This window comes from Sciurus vulgaris (assembly GCF_902686455.1).
Source record: "Sciurus vulgaris genome assembly, chromosome: 1".
Lineage (NCBI taxonomy): Eukaryota > Metazoa > Chordata > Mammalia > Rodentia > Sciuridae > Sciurus > Sciurus vulgaris.
The window spans coordinates 124,077,617-124,098,625 of NC_136461.1; the positions used below are offsets into that span (position 1 = coordinate 124,077,617).

General features: G+C 35.8%; 1 protein-coding gene across 3 annotated transcripts in view; it reads left to right on the plus strand.

Moving 5' to 3' along the window:
• Nucleotides 1-1,133: 1,133 nt before the first annotated feature.
• HSD17B7 (hydroxysteroid 17-beta dehydrogenase 7) overlaps nt 1,134-21,009 on the plus strand; it is a 28,522-nt gene continuing 8,646 nt past the window's right edge. Inside the window, exons 1-6 of one of the 3 annotated variants that reach the window (XM_079136800.1) lie at nt 1,134-1,359; nt 3,106-3,309; nt 6,986-7,078; nt 8,235-8,349; nt 15,251-15,445; nt 20,155-20,259. In XM_079136800.1, the coding sequence (XP_078992926.1) occupies nt 1,325-1,359; nt 3,106-3,309; nt 6,986-7,078; nt 8,235-8,349; nt 15,251-15,445; nt 20,155-20,259 (747 nt within the window). In that variant the 5' untranslated portion in view covers nt 1,134-1,324. The remainder of the gene's footprint in view (nt 1,360-3,105; nt 3,310-6,985; nt 7,079-8,234; nt 8,350-15,250; nt 15,446-20,154; nt 20,260-21,009) is intronic. The other 2 variants (XM_079136801.1, XM_079136799.1) reach the window with 2 other exon arrangements.

Below are 21,009 nucleotides of genomic sequence, written 5' to 3' on the forward strand. Positions count from 1 at the left end.
ACATTCAGAAAATATTGTTAAATGGCAGTCTCTTCAGAGCAGTTTAAAGTGGGATAAGAATGGAAGTCCCACCTCAATAATAAAGAATTTTTACCTAGGAATCTAATGTTCAAATAATCAGATTTGGATTTTCAAATCTGATTTTCTTGGCACAAGATAAATGATTACTGTCAGCTGTTATCATTAATCAAAACCTCTAGGATCAAAAACCAATACCAATTATCTCAGATTTTTAGGGATCATAGTTATTCATAGTAATTGAAATTTTGAAAGAGGATCTACCAAAACGTATAAATGCATTCTACTTTCATGTACAACAAATTAGAACAAATAAAAAAGTTTAAAAAAAAAAGGAGTTCATAGAGTGGGTTAAAATATGTTCAGTACAGTTTGATGTATGATGGTATACAGTGTAATTCAGTTAACAAGGCCTGGTAATGGCCCTTCAGTCTACTAGAAATATAGAAACCTAGAGTAAACATTAGAAATTTTATTAGTTTGGTAGAGTACTTGTATATGTGTTGAATCTAATAAAAAACTAGGGCTTGTAATTTGTATGCATTTTTCCAGTAATTTTTTGTTTTTTTTGTATTTTCCAAAAATACCCATCTGGAATGGTTTGGAAACAAAAAAACTGATCCTTTGTTAGAAAGTTTGAGAGGCGTTGATGTAGATTATACTGCTTTCTGAGAATGAAGTTCTGAGATTATGTGATTCCATACCATATTCCAAAGTTTGAAAATTGGCATTTCATGCATGATTGTATATAAAATTCTTAATAAAATCAATGTTCATTTTCCCAAAGAGGATTAAGCTGGTTCTATACATTCAAAAAGCAGTGGAAAAGCAGCTAATCCCCGAACCTTAGCTCCTAGATCTAATCCTTTTCTCTAACACACGCTCTGGTGTAAACATTCTAATGCCATCCTAAGGCTCCAAGACATCGACCCTGTGGAGCCACGGCAACCCAAACTCCGCTCGAAGAGCGCCACCACCCGGAAAAGTGCAGCCGCCCCAAAGCCCGACGCAGCAGGGCGGGATGGTACCTGCGCCGCGGAAGAGGCGGGGACTGCCTGGATTGGCTTGGTCCTCTGCGTCACGCGGCTCCGCCCCTCGGCCTATCTCACTCCACTCGGCCTAGGCGCTGTGAGCTGGCGGCTGACTGAGATTGGCCCGCCCATTGTGGAGTTGATACCGCTAGGGGAGTCCGGTCGTGATCCGTCCCCCATTGGTTGGCGTGCGCACAGGCTCCGCCGGGTCGGGGGTTTCTCGTGGAAGCTGAGGTGAGGGCCTACCTTATTGCTCGGCTTGTGAGTGCGCGAAGATGCGGAAGGTGGTTTTGATCACCGGGGCGAGCAGGTGAGGGCTCTTTCGGGGTTACGGAGGCTGCGTTCAGGGGTCCCAGGAAGCAGAGGTCGGCGACCTGCTGTTGACAATCCGGTCAGTGCCTGTCCTTGTCCTTGCTCGTTGGGGACTTGGGCCAAGACCCTGTCCTATTCTCTGGTTCCTCCACCAAGGTATGGGGCATGGCGGTGCTTTGAATTAAACATGACAGTGTAAAGGAGAACTACACCACCAGTAAGTGATCAGGGTTGCCTGTAGTTATCAAGGCAAAAGGAGTTTCCCTCGTGGACCCTGCACACGCCTTTGACCTACTCCTCAGCATTTACTGTCAGTTCCTAAAGTTTAGTTCAATGCTGAGCACGTGGCCAAGCCTTATACTCCTAGTTTTTAAATTTCAACATCCATGAGTATTAGGAGAGGGTGTGTGTGTGTGTATCTTACTCCATCTTGCACAGTATTGACATATACTCTGTAGGAGTATATAATAGGAACATAGAAAAAAATTATTCGTTACGTGTTAAGGCATAGTCCGAATACAGAGTAACTAGCTCATAATTATTCTGGGGTTGCTCACCTGGACTCTTAACTTCCTTTATTGACTGTTTTACTTCTCTCTTGGTACTTTCACGAAGAATATGTGGTGAATGAAATCAATCAATCCAATTTTTTACTTGTTGCTTTTTTACTTTTTGAGAGATTAAGACAGGATATGTTAAATGTCATTTAAGATTGGCCTACTTCAGTTATCTAACCATGTTCATATTAACTAAACCAGTTATGTATGTGTCTGTCATGGACAGTTTTTAGATATTCCCTCTCCTTTACCAGTTGGGTACAAAGTAGTCAGGATTGATTTAGTGTTTGCTTCTTTTACATATACTGTGATATGTGCAATTTTATATTTATATTCAAGTTCTGCTATTCTTTAGTTAGGATGAATAAACATAACATACTTGTTGCAGTATTGGTAGGGCCAACATATTACTGATGGTTTCAGACTTTTTCTGGATTTCTAATATTTGCCTTCAGTCAGTTTAAGTCTTGGAAGATAATTTATGGCCCTGGTTTTCTTTATTCATAGCAGATGATCTGACTGCTGTCGCCATCTAATGGTCAGTTTTATAGAGCTCTTTCTAAAGTAGTTTTATTTAAAGTCTGAGTGTACTTATCCTTGCATCTTTCATGGTCCCCATCTGATATTTGTTCCTAACTTCTACTTATCATATTGAGTTCTGTCTCTTTGTATTGGTTATTCAGTCACAGTGATTCAGAGGCACTCGTACCCTGCCTGCGGTGTCACTGATGCCTCTTGCTGAAAAACTCATTCATGCCCTTATCAGGGATTTCTGGTGCTCCTTATAGTGGCCATGATACCAATGGGTATCATGATACCGATAGGTGGTGGAGCCCTGGACCTTGAAGAATGTAGACAGTAAAGTAAACCATGAGCACAAGAAACAGCTAATAAGATGCTCTTTTCAACACTTGCTAGTAATGAATCACTTTCACAAGTAGCATCGTGAGTACATAATGAAAACCAGTTATTGTGCCATTGAGATTTTTTGGAATGGGAGAAACAAACTAAACATCATCCTGAACAAATGCTATTAGAGTGGTAGACTACTCCTTTCTTTAAATAATGTTTCTTTTCTGTTTGCCTGTACTTCTCATTGGGACTCAAGTTGATACAGTCAGAAAGAAATGCCTTTATTTAGCACCATCTGAATTAACATATATCCTGTACCTGAATTGCCTTCTCAGTGGTATTGGCTTAGCCCTTTGCAAGAGGCTTCTGGCAGAAGACAATGAGCTTCACCTTTGTTTGGCATGCAGGAACATGGGCAAGGCATCATCTGTCAGTGCTTCTCTCCTGGCCTGTCACCCCACTGCTGAAGTCACCACTGTGCAGGTTGATGTCAGCAACTTGCAGTCAGTATTCTGGGCTGCCAAAGAACTTAAGCAAAGGTATGTCTCCTGTTGACATATTTTTCTCATGTGATAATGCAGCATAACATTTAATACAATAACAAAGGATAGAAGAACTTTGAAAAGGAACAGGTGCAGTGTAAGAAGTTATGTAAGGAAATCTGCAGAGTGATCCTCAATACATCTCAATTTCATTTCAATACATCACATTTTCATTCTCAATCATGATTATTATTTCATAAAGATTAATTTATGAATATACCCTGATGTATGGTCAGTTGTAATGGCTTAAATTAATGTAACGCCTTTGATACTTGAACTTATTTTTATGTATTTCTTCCATATAACAAACTCACTGATAGGGAAAGTATTAATATTTAACAATTGACAACTAAAACAGAAACAGGAGTGATATGCCTAATAGGATCACTTGACTTTATCTGGTTGGGCTGTTCCTAGAGCTTGGTTCTCTTCCTTGCCTCCTCAGAAATCTTTTTCCCCAGACAGTAAAGATTTCTTCAGATCTGCACAATATTTGGCATATAATAGACATTTGATGAGTATTTGCAATATGAAGGAATAGAGTCCTTGAGTGTTTAATTTCCCTGGAAGTATACACATAATTGCATCTAGGTACACAATACATTTTTTCTGGGGACAGAGGACATCCTTTCTTTAAATTCTAAGAGGAATTTATGATCTGAACAGGTTATAAAACCTACAATAAAAATCCATGCTGAGCCCTAGCATTATACATTTTTATTAATTTTCAAACTTTTTTATTTTAATAATTGAGGCCTTCACGAAATAGGGAACTACTTTATTTCCTTGCACAGTAGAATGACATACGATAGATACAAGAAAGGTCTTCTTGGTAAAAAACATTTCTAGACAGCAATACTTTGCATTTTATTTATGCAATTTGCTAGTCATTTGCATTTTCCTGTCATAAATGTACAAGTTATGAAGCAAAAGCTGTATCCACACCCCAAGCACCTCATTCTCCCTATGACCTTGGGCCTTTGTGCATCTAGTTTCTCTCTCTTCTCTTGCTGAGCTCCTGGAGTTTTCTGCCACATCATATTTCTAAAAAGCCAAGGAGGTTTTTACAGGTTCCACTTTTAAATAAATTGTGATATATTTTATATTCCCTACTCTTCCATAACTTAAAGAGAGTCTCCAAACCTCTGAAACTGCGTGAAGATTCACTATAAAGTTACAAACAGTCAGGACTTAAAATCAGCATACTATAGTAATGTAGCCATATTAATGTTTATAGCAGTTCAATTCACAATAAGCTATGCAACCAACCTAGGTGCCCTTCAACAGACAAATGGATAGATAAAATATGGTGTATATACCCAATGGAATATTACTCAGTCATAAAGAAAAATGAAATTATGACATTTGCTAGCAAATGGTTGGAACTAGAGACTATTATACTAAGTGAAATATTTCAATCCCCCTAAACCAAAGACTGAATGTTCTCTCTAACAAATGGATGCTAACACACAATTGGCAGGGAGTGGGGTGGAAAAGAATAGAAGTCCATTGGATTAAACAAAGGGGAATGAAGGGAAGGGAGCGGGGATGGTAATAGGAAAGACAGTAGAATGAATCGAACATAACTTTCCTATGTTTATATATGAATACACAACCAGTGAAACTCCATGTCATATGGAACAACAAGAATGGGATCCTAATTAGAATAAGCTACTTAACTGTCTTATATATCTAAAAAGAGCAACAACAACAACAAAAACCTGAGTCAGGAGAAAAATTTGCAGGCATTCTTTCCCCAGACCTTCCTAATCAGCTGGCTGTCTTTCCTGTATAAACTGAAAAATTTTTTCCCCCTTTTTTTGGTGGAAAAGAATCTTTATCCTTTGTGAATAGCCCATGTCAATACAGTTGACTTTTGAGATGTTAAGTTTTTAATATTTGTATATTGACTATTCTGTTGACCCCAAAGATTCAAGATATTTGATAATGTATCACTAATTTAGTAATGTAACATTTAGTGAGACATTTAGTGATTTAGCACAAATTTAAGGCTGTGTAACAGAAGAAGGTAAGGTGGTAGTTGTCTCAGTTGCCTGTCAACATTTAGTCCAACTTTGATGTATTTAATTCATGAAATATCTCTCTTTGGGATGGGTGGCATTACCTGGTTTTAGGAAATGCTGGTGATAGTGATATTCTTAAATTTGGGAATATTGAGAAGACTACAGATAGATCTTTTGCTGATGTCAAGACTCTATTATAGTTAGTGTCCCAAATGGATATTGTCGATTCTGGACCTGAAGTAAATTTGAGGCAAGAGAGCTTGAGAAGGACCTCTTCCAGTTGACAAAAGCAACACCATCCCTGAAACCTGGTCTTTCCTTCTATAATACTCTGTTTTATTAGATATGTGCAGTTGAAAACTTATAGAAAATAGTGATTCTCTTTTATCCAAAATAAAGTAACTGTGTCAATCATTTTATCTTTTAAAATATTATGTTCTTTTACTGAAGCCAGAGCTTAATTTGATGTTCTGGTGCAATTTCCACTCTTTGCTAAGAATTTTATCTTCATTCCTAGCAAAACAGGTTAATCTTCTTAGATGGAAATTTGCAAATTAGGTGATGGGAACAATAAACAATAGCTGAAACTATTATTTTTATGGCACTTATGTGATGAACTGATGGTAGTTAGATCAGTGTTTAAACAGCTTAGTAATTAGAGTCTTATGATTGTTAATTATTTATAAGATGATCAAGAAATCATCTTATAAATAATTATAAAACTTATGTGTGATCTGTGTTGGCAGCCATATTTATATTTCAAGGTCCAGTTTTAGTAGCTATGACCCTATCCTGGTATGCAGAAGACACAGACAACGTGTTACATAGAATACTAGGAGTTGTTTTGAATATGCATGGTACCTTTGAATATCATGAGAGGAGGCTCCACTCATCTTGAACCTAGTTCAAAAGGGATACAATTAGATTAAGGCTTGTATAGGTTTAAAAATGAAAAAAAACTTTCTCAAGTCAGCATTTTACAGTCCTCTCCACAAGTATTCTGGAGAAAACTTTCCAAAAATATCTTACCCCCATTCAGCTCTTATAATGTCACCATATTATAGTGAACTTTCATCATTTTATGATATATAGCCCCTGTCCATGAACATTGAATGGCTTCCATGTGGGTCCTCCATTTTAGTAGATATCTTGGCTTTCAGATTCCAGCAGTGATAGATCAGGTCAGGTCTATTATATGTTAAATAAATTTTATTTGTTAACTAGGGGAGATGTTGAACTAATTAATTAGTCAGCTAACTAAATAAAGGTAAAAAGCTTTGTAATAACAGGAAAGCAGATTTAATAAGAGGGTTGCTATAGTCCCTCATTGGGAACCTGGAAAGATTTATCAAGTAGAGAAGATTTGACTTCCAAGTCCATTTAAACTGCTGTCAAAACAGATAAAGAAACAAATAAAAAGAAAAACAAAAACAAAAAGAAAGAAAAAGAGTAAAAAGAAAAACTCAAACATTTACTGGGGCTAAGAAAAAAGAAATGCCATAATCCTATTTTATTTATTTAGCTTGCAGTGGCCATCTTAATTAGTTCAGAAAGTTTTTCTCTCCCCAGGCCTTCTATATCTGGACATAGAGTACCTTGTCTTTTGTCTTCATTATCCTAACAATCTCGTCTTGATGTTTTACTTGCAGGTTTCAAAGATTAGACTATGTATATCTAAATGCTGGAATCATGCCTAACCCACAGCTAAATATCAAAGCATTTTTCTCTGGCCTCTTTTCAAGGTAATTTCCATTTTCCACATGAATTGATTGGAAGAAAAGTATTCTTTCTTTTGCTCAGTTTTGTCTTTGGTGTGTTAAATTGTGGGGAATGAAAGGTAAAGGAATGTTTAGAAGGATAAAAACATAGAAAGCAGGTGTTAAAACTAGGTCATGAGAGAAAAGTATTCATTTTTTATGCAATTTCATTCTTATGGTGTTCTAGGTCTCCAGGACATTCCAAGTGGTTGGATGTTTCAGGATGTTGGTTTTTGGTCTGCCTGACTGTGCCTATTTGCAAAAACATTTCTAAATTAGAGTTCTCAGAGAGATTCCAGTACTCAGAGAGGCTGCTTTGAAAGCTTTCCCTTAGCTATAAGTCAGATGCTCTGACTGGTAGCTTGGAGAAATGCAAAGAACTAGTGTTTACTTGGGAGTTTCTCAATACATATTGGTGTAGTGGCTTTCAAAAATGTTTACATGGGTTGAGAATGTGGCTCAGTGCTCAAGACCCTGGGTTTGATCCCTAGTACTGCAACAAACAAACAAAATCATAAACCAGAGTAAGAAATGTCTTATTTTGTTACCCCATATGCGTATTCATAAATACATACTCTTATTTGATGCTAATTACTACTATTCTCCCATTAAAATGTACACAGACAAATCCCACACTAGTCTTGACCTACTAAATTGATCACATAACAAAAGACCATATTAGTATGTTCAATGCTCTAAAAATTCCTAGTGAAAAAACAATCTGCTTAACTTTTTTTTTTTTTTTTAACAATTAAACATACTCTGCAGGTGGAGCTTTCCCCCTTGGCATGGCTGTTTTCCTTCAGAACAGTTTATCTCTAACCTGATTTGGAAAGAGGAGAAAAGAGTGTTAGAAACAGGTTTTGAAACACTTGGCTTCCTTTTGGTAGTGTGAATGGTAAATAAAGAAGGCTTTTTTGTTGTTGTTATCTCATTTAATACTCCGATAACCCTGTCAGAGAAACTGATATTTTTATTTCTGTCTTTATAGACTGAAGGAAGCTGTAGCTTGTGTGTGTGTGTGTGTGTGTGTGTGTGTGTGTGTGTGTATTGGGGCAGGGCAGGGCAGGTAGAGAGGGTTGGGAGTGTCTTCAATTAAAGAAGCTTTAAAAAGTCACACCACTATCTTCTGCTGTTTCAGAAAAGTGATTCATATGTTCTCCACAGCTGAAGGACTTCTAACCCAACAGGATAAGGTCACTGCTGATGGGCTTCAGGAGGTGTTTGCAACCAATGTCTTTGGACACTTTATCCTGGTAAGAAAGACTTCACTAAACTCACATTTAGTGCTGTGGTCCTAAGGGCTCATTTAGATACATTACTGTGGGTTTTGTTTTTTTTTTTTTTTTTTTAAGCTCATTCGTTTATGGTTAGCATTAAATCTTTTATTTAAATATTGTGATCAGCTGGGCAGTGGCTCAGGCCTGTAATTCCAGTGCCTGGGGAGGCTAAGATAGGAGGATTGATAGTTTGAGGCCAGCTTCAGCAACTGAGGGAAACCCTGTCTCCAAATAAAAAATAAAGAGCTAGAGATATATAGTTCAGTGGTAAAGTGCCTCTGGGTTCAGTCCTCAGTACCAGTAAATAAATAAACAAGTAAATAAATAAGGTGATCACCTTATTTCACTTGACTCTTTGAAAACATTGTTTCCCTATAGAAGCCTATTGATATATTATTTTTAAAATTTTGATGGGGACTCTAGAGAATGGAGAAAGTGTAAAAACATACAGTCACCTTGAGAAACAATGTACAGAACTGAGATAAAGCATACCAGTTCTTATTTTATTTTGTTATTTTTTTTGTTTGTTTCTGAGGATTGAACCCAGGGCAACTTAACCACTGAGCCATATCCCCGGCCCTTTTTTATATTTCATTTCGAGACAGGGTCTCACTGAGTTGTTTAGGGCCTCACTAAGTTGCTGAGGATGGCTTTGAACTCACAATCCTCCTGCCACTGGGATTATAGGCATGTGCCACTGCACCCTGCTACCCATTCTTATTCTAAATAGTCTTTGGAAGTGTGCTTGGCATCCAGTAGCATTGGATGGTAGGCAAGTCATTATTAAACAGTAATACATAGTTAATTTTTTATTTTCATGAATTCTGATTTCTTAAGCATTAACACTTGGGTGTTAGATAGTTTCAGGCTTGCATATAAAGTTAAGCATGAGATGTGTAGTTTATCTGGAATGTTCTGTGCTCTTGTCCTAGGATCACTCTCAAGATAATACCTGCATTAAGTCATACCCCACTGTGATGCCATTTGTTTATAATTCCTCGGTAGTGAAAGAACTCCTGAGGCTGGGTTTGCCTGCACAAAACCTGTCTCTAACCACTGTTTATATTTATAATCACTTTTCTTTACCTTGAGCTGAATTTCCCTCAAAATTTGACCTAAGTGAGGACTAGCTTATGCCTATAATTAAAATATGGAGCATTGGAATATTATAAAATCATTAATAGAAATGAGATATTTTATACATGTATAGAATAGACTCCAGTATTTTATTATTAAGAAGAAAACAGCAGGGTGTAGTACGCATGGTATGCTCTCATTTACATTAAAAAACCCCAAAAAGATATATCTTTTATTTGCATTATATGTTATTTTATATGCATAAAATGCTTTTAATATGATAAAAATGAACGTGAGTATTCTGTCTTTGATGAAATGGGGTGGTGGGGTATCATGGATGGTGGGAGCTTCATATTTCATTTTGTATATTTTAATATTTATTTTTACTCATCCTGAGTATATTTATTTTTACTCATCCTGAGTACATTTGCAGTAGCAAAAGTTTATTAAAATATAAATAGAATAGGGTTGAGTTCATATGAAATCTTTATTATAACTTTATAGAAATCTATTATCTAATTTTTTCCCTTATCTTATAATACTCTCCTATTACTTTGCTCTCCTTTTGAGTTTTTTAAATTGTAATGATAGAATATTATTGAATGATAATGATAGACTACTAACAGAATAATAGTTTGTTTTTATTATTTTAAAAATAAATCTACTGTTTAAACAGTTTAAATTGTTATGAAAGTCAAACATGGGTAATCTGTTTGAGTTGGGGGAATGGCAGAGAAGAGTTGAGACCACAGGGCAATTATCACGGGTGTCCCTGTGTATTCTTATGTACATAGGCATGTCAGCAGAGTTTTGGAATCCATTTATCAAATAAAATAATACCAAGGCTTATAATGCCTTCTACCTTCTTCATATTAGATTTCAGAATCTTAACTTTATTTGGAACACAAACTTGGATTATAGGTTCAGGCATAAATATCTATATAAATGGATCCACTCCCAGATCAGTTAATATATAAAATGACCAAACTTTTAAGGTTGTTGTAAAAAGTAGAGGTCTTTTCTGTAAAGCTCCAGATATAATGCAGTATTACAGTTGAGAGGCCAGGTAACTAATGTAATCTAAGGTTTATAAGTTTTCTATTTTATTTATTTATTTATTTATACCAGATATTGAACCCAGAGTGCTTAATCATTGAGCCACATTCCCAGCTCTTTCTGTTTGTTTTATTTTTGAGACAAGTGTTATATTGTTTAGGGTCTCACTAGTTGAGTATGGCCTTGAACTTAAGATCTTCCTGCCTCAGCTTCCCAAGTCATTGGGGTTACAGGCATGCACAACCATGTCCAGCTGTTTTTTATTTGTTGTACTGATTGTATTTGGCTTAGATGTTCAGTGAAAGCACAGAGCACTTTTTCTTAGTATTTGCTTTTTTTTCCATTAAGAAACATATTATTTTAGAATAGTTTTAAATATACAGAATCATTGCAAAGATAGTACAGAATTCCTGTATATTCTATGCTCTGTTACTAACTTTCCTCTGTTACTAACTTTTTGTGTTAGTATGGAACATTTGTTAAAATAAATGATCCAATACTGATGACACAGTTTTTAGGATCAGTTTTGAAAACTGATCCTTATTGAGATTCGTCTGATGTTTTTCTTGTGATTAGACAGGAGAATGTGTTTTTAGGAAAAAGATGTAAGGTACCTTTCTCATCACATCGTATCAAAAGTATATACTTGTACTATGACTTATCCATGTTGCTATTAACCTTGATTACCTGACTTGAGGTGGTTTTTGTCAGTTTTCTCCATTATGAAGTTACTTTTTCTTTCTTTTCCACTTTTGGATTGTGGTCTACCTCAAGGGTGGAATATCAACAGGAAGTACTTGGAATTTTTCTGCAGTAGAGATTTGTCTTCTCTTTTGTGAAGTGTCTGTTCAGTTCCTTAGCCCATTTATTGATTATTTGGGTTTTTTTTGGTGTTTAAGTTTTTTGAGTTCTTTATATATCCTAGAAATTAATGCTTTGAGGTGCATGTGGTAAAGATTTTCTCCCAATCTGTATGCTCTCTCTTCACATTATTGTTTCTTTTGTTGATAAGAAGCTTTTTAGTTTGAATCCATCCCATTTATTGATTTTTTTTTACAATGCAAATACAAATATTATATTTAATAAAGGTTTCTGAAATTGATTTCTAATATTAGGAATTAGACAAAAATTCTGATATATTTTTACTGTTTAAATTTTTTGCCCAATTAAACACAAAGGAAAATGTGTGCAAATGAAAGGAAGATAAATGTTCAATATTGTTAATTACTCGGCCACTTAGAAAAATTATCAGCAAACTATCAGACCTATTAAGACTTTGAGGGCTGGGGTTGTAGCTTAGTGATAGAGAGCTTGCCTAGTATGCAGAAGACCCTGGATTTGCATTCCAAAACTGAAAAAAACAAATAAACAACAATAGCAACAACAACAAAACTCTACAGAAAGATCAATGTACATAAATGAATAATTTCTTTTGCAACAGCAATAAAATTTAGAAATTGAAATAGAAAATTGGATGCTACTCGCTATCACAATAAAGCCATAATACTTCTACACCATTTAAAAAAAAATTTTTTTTTATTCATTGCACACAAATGGGGTACAACTTTCATTTCTCTGGTTGAAAATGAAGTAGAGTCCCACCATTTGTGAAATCATACATGTACAAGGGGTAATGATGTTTGCTCCTTCGGTTATGTTTTCTTCCCCCCACCCCTCCCCCACCCCTCATTTTTCTCTGCACAATTCATCCTTTCTCCATTCTTGCCTTACACCCTCCCCATTATGTATCATCATCCACTTATCAGAAAAATCATTTGGCCTTTGGATTTTTGGGATTGGCTTATTTCACTTAGCATGATATTCTCCAACTCCATCCATTTACCTGCAAATGCCATAATATTATTATTCTTTATGGCTGACATTTAATTCTCAATTTAACTTCTTGCACTTTAGGGGTCTTGTTAAGGAAATAAGGTCCTAGGCTGACGTGGTGAAGATTTGGGTCTATTTTTTCTTCTAGTAGGTGTAGGGTCTCTGTTCTTGTGCTTAAGTCTTTGATCCACAGTGAGTTGAGTTTCTTGCAGGGTGAAAGATAAAGGTTTAATTTCATTTTGTTACATGTGGCTTTCTATTTTTCTCAGCACCATTTGTTGAATAGGATATCTTTTCTCAAGTGAAAGTTTTTGGCACCTTTGTCTAGTATGAGATAACTGTTTTTATGTGGGTTTGTCTCTGTTTCTTCTATTCTCTACCATTGGTCTATGTGTCTGTTTTGGTGCCAGTACCATGCTGTTTTTATTACTATAGGTCTATAATATTGTTTAAGGTCTAGTATTGGAATGCCTCCTGCTTTACTTTTCTTTCTAAGGATTGCTTGGGCTATTCTGGGTTTCTCAGTTTTCCAAATGAATTTCATGATTGCTTTTTCTAGTTCTATGAAGAATGTCATTGGGATTTTAATAGGAAGTGCATCAAATCTGTATAATGCTTTTGGTGGTATGGCCATTTTGACAATATTAATCTTGCCTATCCAGGATCATGGGAGGTCTTTTCATCTTCTAAGCTCTCTTATTTAATTTCTTTCTTTAGTGTTCTGTAGTTTTCATTGTAAAGGTTGTTCACTTCTTTTGTTAGATTGATTCCCAAGTATTTTGTTTTATTTTATTTTATTTTTTTTTGAGGCTACTGTGAATGGGTTAGTTTTCCTAATTTCTATTTCAGTGGATTCATTACTAATGTATAGGGACAGGTTTGATTTATGGGTATTGATTTTATATTCTGCTACTTTACTGAATTCATTTATTAGTTCTAGAATTTTTTGGTGGAATTTTTTGGCTCTTCTAAATATAGAATCATGTCATTGACAAATAGTGATAGTTTGAGTTCTTCTTTACCTATCTGTGTACCTTTAATTTCTTTCTTCTAATTGCTCTGACTAGAGTTTCAAGGACAATGTTGAATAAAAGTGGTGAAAGAGGGAACTGAACAGACACTTCACAGAAGAAGATATATAATAGATCAACAAATATATGAAAAAATGTTCAATATCTCTAGCAATTAGAGAAATGCAAATCAAAGACTTCATATCACGCCTGTCAGAATGGCAATTATCAAGAATATAGCAACAATAAATGTTGGCAAGGATGTGAGGGAAAAAGGTATTCTCATACAATGCAAGTTGGTGCAACCATTATGGAAAGCAGTATGGAAATTCCTCAGAAAACTTGGAATGGAACCACCATTTGACCCAGCTATCCCACTCTTCAGTTTATACTCAAAGACTTAAAATCAGCATACTACAGTGATATAGCCACATCAATGTTTATAACAGCTTACATCACAATAGCTAAACTGTGGAACCAGTCTAGATGTCCTTCAACAGATGAATGGTTACAGAAAATGTGGTGTTTATATCTATATCTATATGTATGATAGAATGCATATATACATATATCTATATATATATATGATGGAATATTACTCAGCCTTAAAGAAGAATGAAATTATGGCATTTGCTGGTAAATGGAGTTGGAGAATATCTTGCTAAGTGAAATAAGCCAAACCCCAAAAAGCAGAGGCTGAATGTTTTCTCTGATATGCGGTTGCTAATTCACAATGTAGGGGGTGGTGCTAGGGAAGAATAGAATTACTTTAGATTAGGTAGAGGGGAGTGAAGGGAAGGGAAGGGATATAGGGGTAGGAAGGACAGTATAGTGAAACAGACATTATTATGTCATGTACATATGGGACTGCATGACTGATGTGATCCTCCAACATGTACAATCAGAAAAATGCAAATTATACTCCATTTATATATGATTTATCAAAATGCATAAATGCATTCTACTGTCATGTATAATTAGAACAAATAAAAATATTAATAAGAAAAAACTAAGAAAAGTATGATAAAAAATAATTTGTCTCTTTTTCATTTCTATAACTTTATTTGATCAGGTTTTTGTCTTTTTTTTAAGGTACTGGGGATTGAACTCAGGGACACTCAACCACTGAGCCACATCCCCAGCCCTATTTTGTATTTTATTTAGAAACAGGGTCTCATTGAGTTGCTTAGTGCCTCGCTGTCGCTGAGACTGGCTTTGAACTCACAATCCTCCTGCCTCAGCCTCCCGAGCTGCTGGGATTGTTTCACTGAGCCTGGCCAATCAGTTTTTTATATCATTATGGATTCATGGAATACAGTTTCTATTTAGTTGTTGTTCTTTCAGTTAATTCCTCCATCTCTGGACTATTACCCTATTTTTTGAGTTTCCTGTTTTTGTTCTGACTTTCATTTTGAGCACTTTGTTTTGGGGACTGTAAGATGCTTCCTGTATGTTTTCTACCTTGATCCTAGAATTAGCTCTTTTTCTAAGGAGATCTGGATCCTTTTATTGGAAAATTATTATCAGAAAACAAGATCTGGGTGCTTGTTGCTATTGAGATGTCAGTTGCTTCTTGCCTTTCAGTTAAGGAGATAAATACGTGCATGTGAACTCATGGAGGCATACATAGCTATTTTATATGTAACTAATCCGTATTTCTATAAGGCTGGACGTGAGTTAATACTGATGTTTCTAACTAATTCATTCCTGCATGGATCATTCCAGCCTTCTCCTCTTTCTTATCTGTGATGTTTTACTCCATCAGTAATAAACCTGGCTTTTTCTATTTTCTAACCGTGTATGTAATCATTCAATTCCAGTACATAGATATAGTATTTTCAAAATTGTTATTCTATACTCCTCAGCAGATTTTGATACTTTTTTGTTCTTTTTTCTTTCAGATTCGGGAACTAGAACCTCTCCTCTGTCACAGTGATAATCCATCTCAACTCATCTGGACATCATCTCGGAATGCAAGGAAATCTAATTTCAGTCTTGAGGACATCCAGCATAGGAAAGGCCAGGAACCCTACAGCTCTTCCAAATATGCCACTGACCTTCTGAATGTGTCTTTGAATAGGCACTTCAACCAACAGGTGAGACCTGTCTCAGTGATATGGAAATGGCAGAACAGTAGTTTCTTAATTAACTACAATCGATTTCCTAGTAATATGGCTAGTTTTCCACTTACTATTGTAGTTTAGCGTGACAGTTGGTGTACATGAAAGCTTTAGAGCAGAGGTGATTAGTTCCTGACCTTTTAGTTTTATGTGGTTCATTTACCATAATATAGTATTCAGGAACTCTGATCTGGTAAGAGAATGTTATTACTAACAATAATAATGGTTACTGTTAAAGTACTTGCTGTTTCAGGTGCTCTACTTTTTATTTTGTTTGTTATTTAATGTCTTTCCCATTGCAGTTAGGTGGGTCTGATTATTCACATTTTCAGATGAGAATATGAAAGTTGAGAGAGAATTTGAATAATTTACTCAAAGGTCATGTGTCTTATAAATGTTAGAGCTCATCTAATCTCTAGAATTTTATATAGGACTCAAAAAACTTAACACCAAAAATACAAATAACCCAATCAATAAATGGGTTAAGGAACTGAGCAGATACTTCACAGAAGATATACAATTGATCAATAAATTATGTGAAAAAAATATTCAACATCTCTAGCAATTAGAGAAATTCAATTAAAACTACCCTAAGATTTCATCTCACTCCAATTAGAATGGCTATTATCAAGAATATAAGCAATAATAGGTGTTGGCAAGGAGGTGGGGAAAAAGGTATACTCATACATTGCTGGCAGGATTGCAAATTGGTGCAGCCACTCTGGAAAGCAGTATGGAGATTCCTCAGAAAACTAGGAATGGAACCACCATTTGACCCAGCTACCCTACTCTTTAGTTTATACACAAAGGACTTAAAATCAGCATACTATAGTGATACAGCCACATCAATGTTTATAGCAGCTCAATTCTCAATAGCTAGATTGTGGAATCAACCTAGAATAGATGAATGGATAAAGAAGCTGTGTTGTATATATACACAATGGAATATTACTCAGCCATGAGGAAGAATAAGATAATGGCATTTGCAGGTAAATGAATGGGGTTGGAGAATATCATGCTAAGTAAAATAAGCCAATCCCAAAAAACTAAAGGCCTAATGTTTTCTCTGATAAGTGGATTCTGATACATAATGGGGGAGAGGGAAGAATGGAGGAGTGTTGGATTCTGTAGAGGGAAATGAGGGGAGGGGAGAGGGTGGAGGAAGGAAAGTTGGTGGAATGAGACAAACATCATTACCCTATGTACATGTATGATTATATTATGGTGTGACTCTACATTGTATACAACTAGAGAAACGAAAAGTTGTATTTCATTTATGTACAATGAATCAAAGTAAATAAATTTTTTTAAAAAAGTAAAAAATGCATTCTACTGTCATGTATAACTAAATAGAACAAAATTTTAAAAAAATGGTAGCACTCAGAGATGAGCAGACTTTACAGCTTGGACTTTTCCCACTAAACTGCACTGTCTCCAATAGTTATAATGCTGTCTGGGTAGTGATGATTTTAGGTGAGACTTCAGAACTCTTCTTTCATGGGGATATGAGTTTAGAAGGTGTTTCTTTGGATAAGGTAACCCTTGTGAGTCATGTTAGCTCCTTGTGTCCACTGTGCTTTAGAACTTATTGCTTCTTTGTACATCTTGATTGCCTAGGTCTAAAATATTAACTGCAAGTCTCTGATCTTTCCCAGGTATATTTTCTTTATGAGAGCCATGATTTAATCAGTCTATTCTAGTTTGAATGGACTAACTGGGTGGTGACTAGAAGCAGGTGGGACATGACTGGAGGAGGTGACTCACTGGTGGTGTGACTTGGAAGGGCTCCTTTTCCCTGTGGCCCCTTTCCCTTTCCTTCCCTCTCTGCTTTCTGGCCTCCATGAATGGAGGAGTATTCTTCTGCCATGCCCTTTCACCTTGAGGTTCTGTGTCTCCTTGGGCCAGAGCATTGAAGTCAGCCAAACTTGGACTGAACCTCTCAAACCATGAGCCAAAGTAGATGTTCCTCCTCTAAGTCATTCTTGTTGGATGTTTGGGCACAGTATTGAAAAACTGACTACCCAGGAGTAGAATAAGAATACCTTCTCTAGAACTGGATTTGAATTTTAACTTTGTTACTAGCTTTGTAACCTTAGTCAAATTATGTAATTGCCTTATTCCTCAGTTTTCCCTCCTTATTCCTCAGTTTGCCCCATGGATTTGTTAGGAGAATGGAATGAGGGGATCAGTATGAAGCTATCACAGAAGTCCTATGTGCTCAGAATGTGGGAATGTGTATATGTATATGTGTGTGCATGCATTTGTACACCTGTATATTCCTGGGTGTGTGTGAATATGGGTAGATATGCTTGTGTGCCTGTGGATGCCTGTGTATATATGGTCTTGTGGGTGTGTGTGTATGTGGATATGTGGGGTGTGTATTTGAGTGTAGGTGTCTGTGCATCTTCTTGTGTATGTTCATGTGTTGACTATTATTATTTTATCTTGTGCTCAGTGTGTTGGTCCACTTAGGCAACTCCCTCTAATGTTTCTTCAGATGTTTAAAAACTTGTCACAATGCTTCTTGGTACTCTGGAATCTCCTTTTAGAGGGCAAGGTCAGGGTATATTAGCTTTTCCTTTCTTGAAAAGTTCTGGGGAGGAGGGAAAGAGAAAGAACTGGTGAGTAAAACTGAGCAAATTATGCTTTGTGCATATGTGAATATATCACAGTCCCACTTTTATGAAGAATTATAATGAATACATTACGTGCAATGCACACATTTATACACACATACATATACATATATATATATGTAAATAAACAGAAGGAAGACCAGAATAGTAGAAGAGGAACAGGGGGAGGTGGGAGGGGAGGGGAAAAAGGAGTTAACTGGAGAATAAATTGGAGCAAATTATGTGCATATGTGAATATGTCACAATGAATCCCACTGTTAATTATTATAATGCACTAATAGAAACATTAAAAAAAAATCTGTGATTTTATTTAGATTTCAATTGTTAAGTTAAAAACTGAGATTTCATCTTTCACAAAAAAAGGAGATTTAGCTAATACTGCTGTTTCCTAAAACTTGTACTTGGTTCTTAGCTTACGACTTCTTCCTTGGCTTTTATAAGGAGAAAAGAAACTTAGAACTACATTAGGGAATTTCTTTTAAAGCTTTGTGTTACTGTGTCAGGTTCTGTATAGGCTATCTGAGAGATTTTAATCATCCATTAATCAGGCTGTCGTTATGTAAGTTATATAGAAATTCTCAAGCTCATCACAGTTTTTTTCCCTGTAACTAAGTATGGAAAGTTACTGCGGTCTTGCATAATACTGCTGTCTTATTTATTTCTTTTGCTTATTAAAGACAGAAGTTTTAAATGTTGAAAAACCTGAATTTTGAAGTTTTCTCATTCAGAGCTAAATATTTCCTAAGTATTTCTAGAATAAGAAATTTTCCTTAGCTATCTTTGGGGCAAAATAAGACACTTTTTTGGGAAGAATTTTTGGATATAGTGGTGATGAGTCCCAGCTCTTGACATTTTTTTTTTTTTTTCAGAGAACTATTAGTTAATCCAGGGAACTCTCAGGAGTGAATGATCCATGTCAGGTACTATCAATCCTCTGCAGCACCAAATAAAGGATGAAAAGCTTCCAGCTTCTGTTGGTCAGTGTGTCATCTGTCCATTGATCTGTCTGTGTTACCCTGGCACTGCCTACCTTTTTGTTGTTTTGTTTTTTGTTTTTGTTTTGGTCCTGGGACTGAACCCAGGGGTGCTCTACCACTGAGCCACATACCCAACTCTTTTTTACTTTTATTTTGAGACAGGGTCTTACTAAGTTGCTGAGGCTGGCCTTGAACTTGGGATCCTCTACTTCAGCCTCCTGAAGTGCTGGGATTACAGATGCATGCCACTGTGCCTGGCCCTAATTTTTATTTAAGAGGAAAAAATTGAGATTAAAAGTAATAAAAATATGAATTAAAATATCCAATTTATTAAAGTAAAGTGTAGTAAAAATTAAACTAAATAAAATAGTAAAATCAATCCCATTGCTGCAGGGTTTGCTACAGATGGCATAGGGCCCTTATTAACATAAGCTCTATGTTAATTGGGGCTGTCTTTATCGACAGAATTTTATAAATTGATGAGTCTCAGACTAAGGATCTGATACGGAGATCTTTAATTGGAGCCCTTCATGGCACCAGTACAGCCCTTTGTTCCTCTCATGCCAGGAGCATCCATCTCAAACTAGAAGTATGAGTCTTAGGGACTTACAGGGAAACACCACATACTTTAGGTTTGACTCTCTGTATTTATTACATTAGGAACTTCTTGAAAGTGAGGACTGGACTGTCAGTCTTTTCATCTTAAGTGCTTATTAGGATTGATAAATTGATCTTTAATTAAGTCAATACCATGGAAAAATCAAGTCATCATCAGGCCCTGCTTTTCTCCTCCAGCTTCAAGACTGGTTATTCTTTATGCTGTAAGTTTCTTGAAAATAGAGACTTTATCTTACTAGCTTATGCAGCCTGAGTGCCTCTCATAGTGGATTCTCAGTACCTGATTCTTAAACTAAAATAGTCTGCCAACTTCGGGGATGACTTGGAATATAAATTCTTTATCCCTCAGCTTCCTGGCTTATAAATGTATCTCTTTTATTAAATAGTGTATAACTGGACTGAGTCAGTGTATGTTGAATTAAAATCTTACTGCAGTTCCTTTCTGTGCTTCCAGGGTCTGTATTCCAGTGTGGTGTGCCCAGGGACAGTACTGACCAATTTGACGTATGGAATTCTACCTCAGTTTGTATGGACACTGCTGATGCCATTGATATGGCTGGTGAGTGGTGAACACTTGTTAATTTAAGAGTTGGGAAAAGACATAAGAAATTGAATCTGAATGTGTCAGAATTCCACTTAACTTGAAGTTTTTTATGTTACTTATTTGTAGTCTTTGCTCCATACTCCCTGGCATTACCACTGCTCTAGTATCTGAGTGTCAGCTTCACTTCTTTAAAGGAGCTTTTCTTTGATAATCATACATCATGGATCCCAAGAGTTCTGTATTCAGATAATTTTGGAAAACCTGTATTAAGCAATGTTAAGCTGTACTGTTTTTGCATTTTCAATGTGTTTGTGAGCATTAAAAGATCTCAAGACTTTCCCCTTCTGGGAATCCACACACATACCTTTGACAAATTTTAATTTATAAGTTAAGCATGATAGAGATGAATATTTTGCTAATTATAAAATAAAAAAATTATGATAATAAAAAAAGTTCTCAATAAGGGAATGATTGTACATTATATAAACTAGAACTGTTTTCATTTGTTTTGTTTTGCATTTTGAGAATCTTGCAGGACCAGTTCCTCTAGCACACAATGAAAAATTCTACAGTTAGAAAATGTCCTTCCTGATAGGAAGAAATGTCCCTTCATTAGGGCAGGCATAGAAAAAAGATCAGAAGTAAAGGTGCCTCATGCTAAAAGTAGTTGACTCAGAGTGATGAAGATTGATATTTCTTTTTGACTTCAGTATTTTTTTGATATTGAAAAATATTCCATAATCAGAAGTGTAAGTTTTCTTTCAT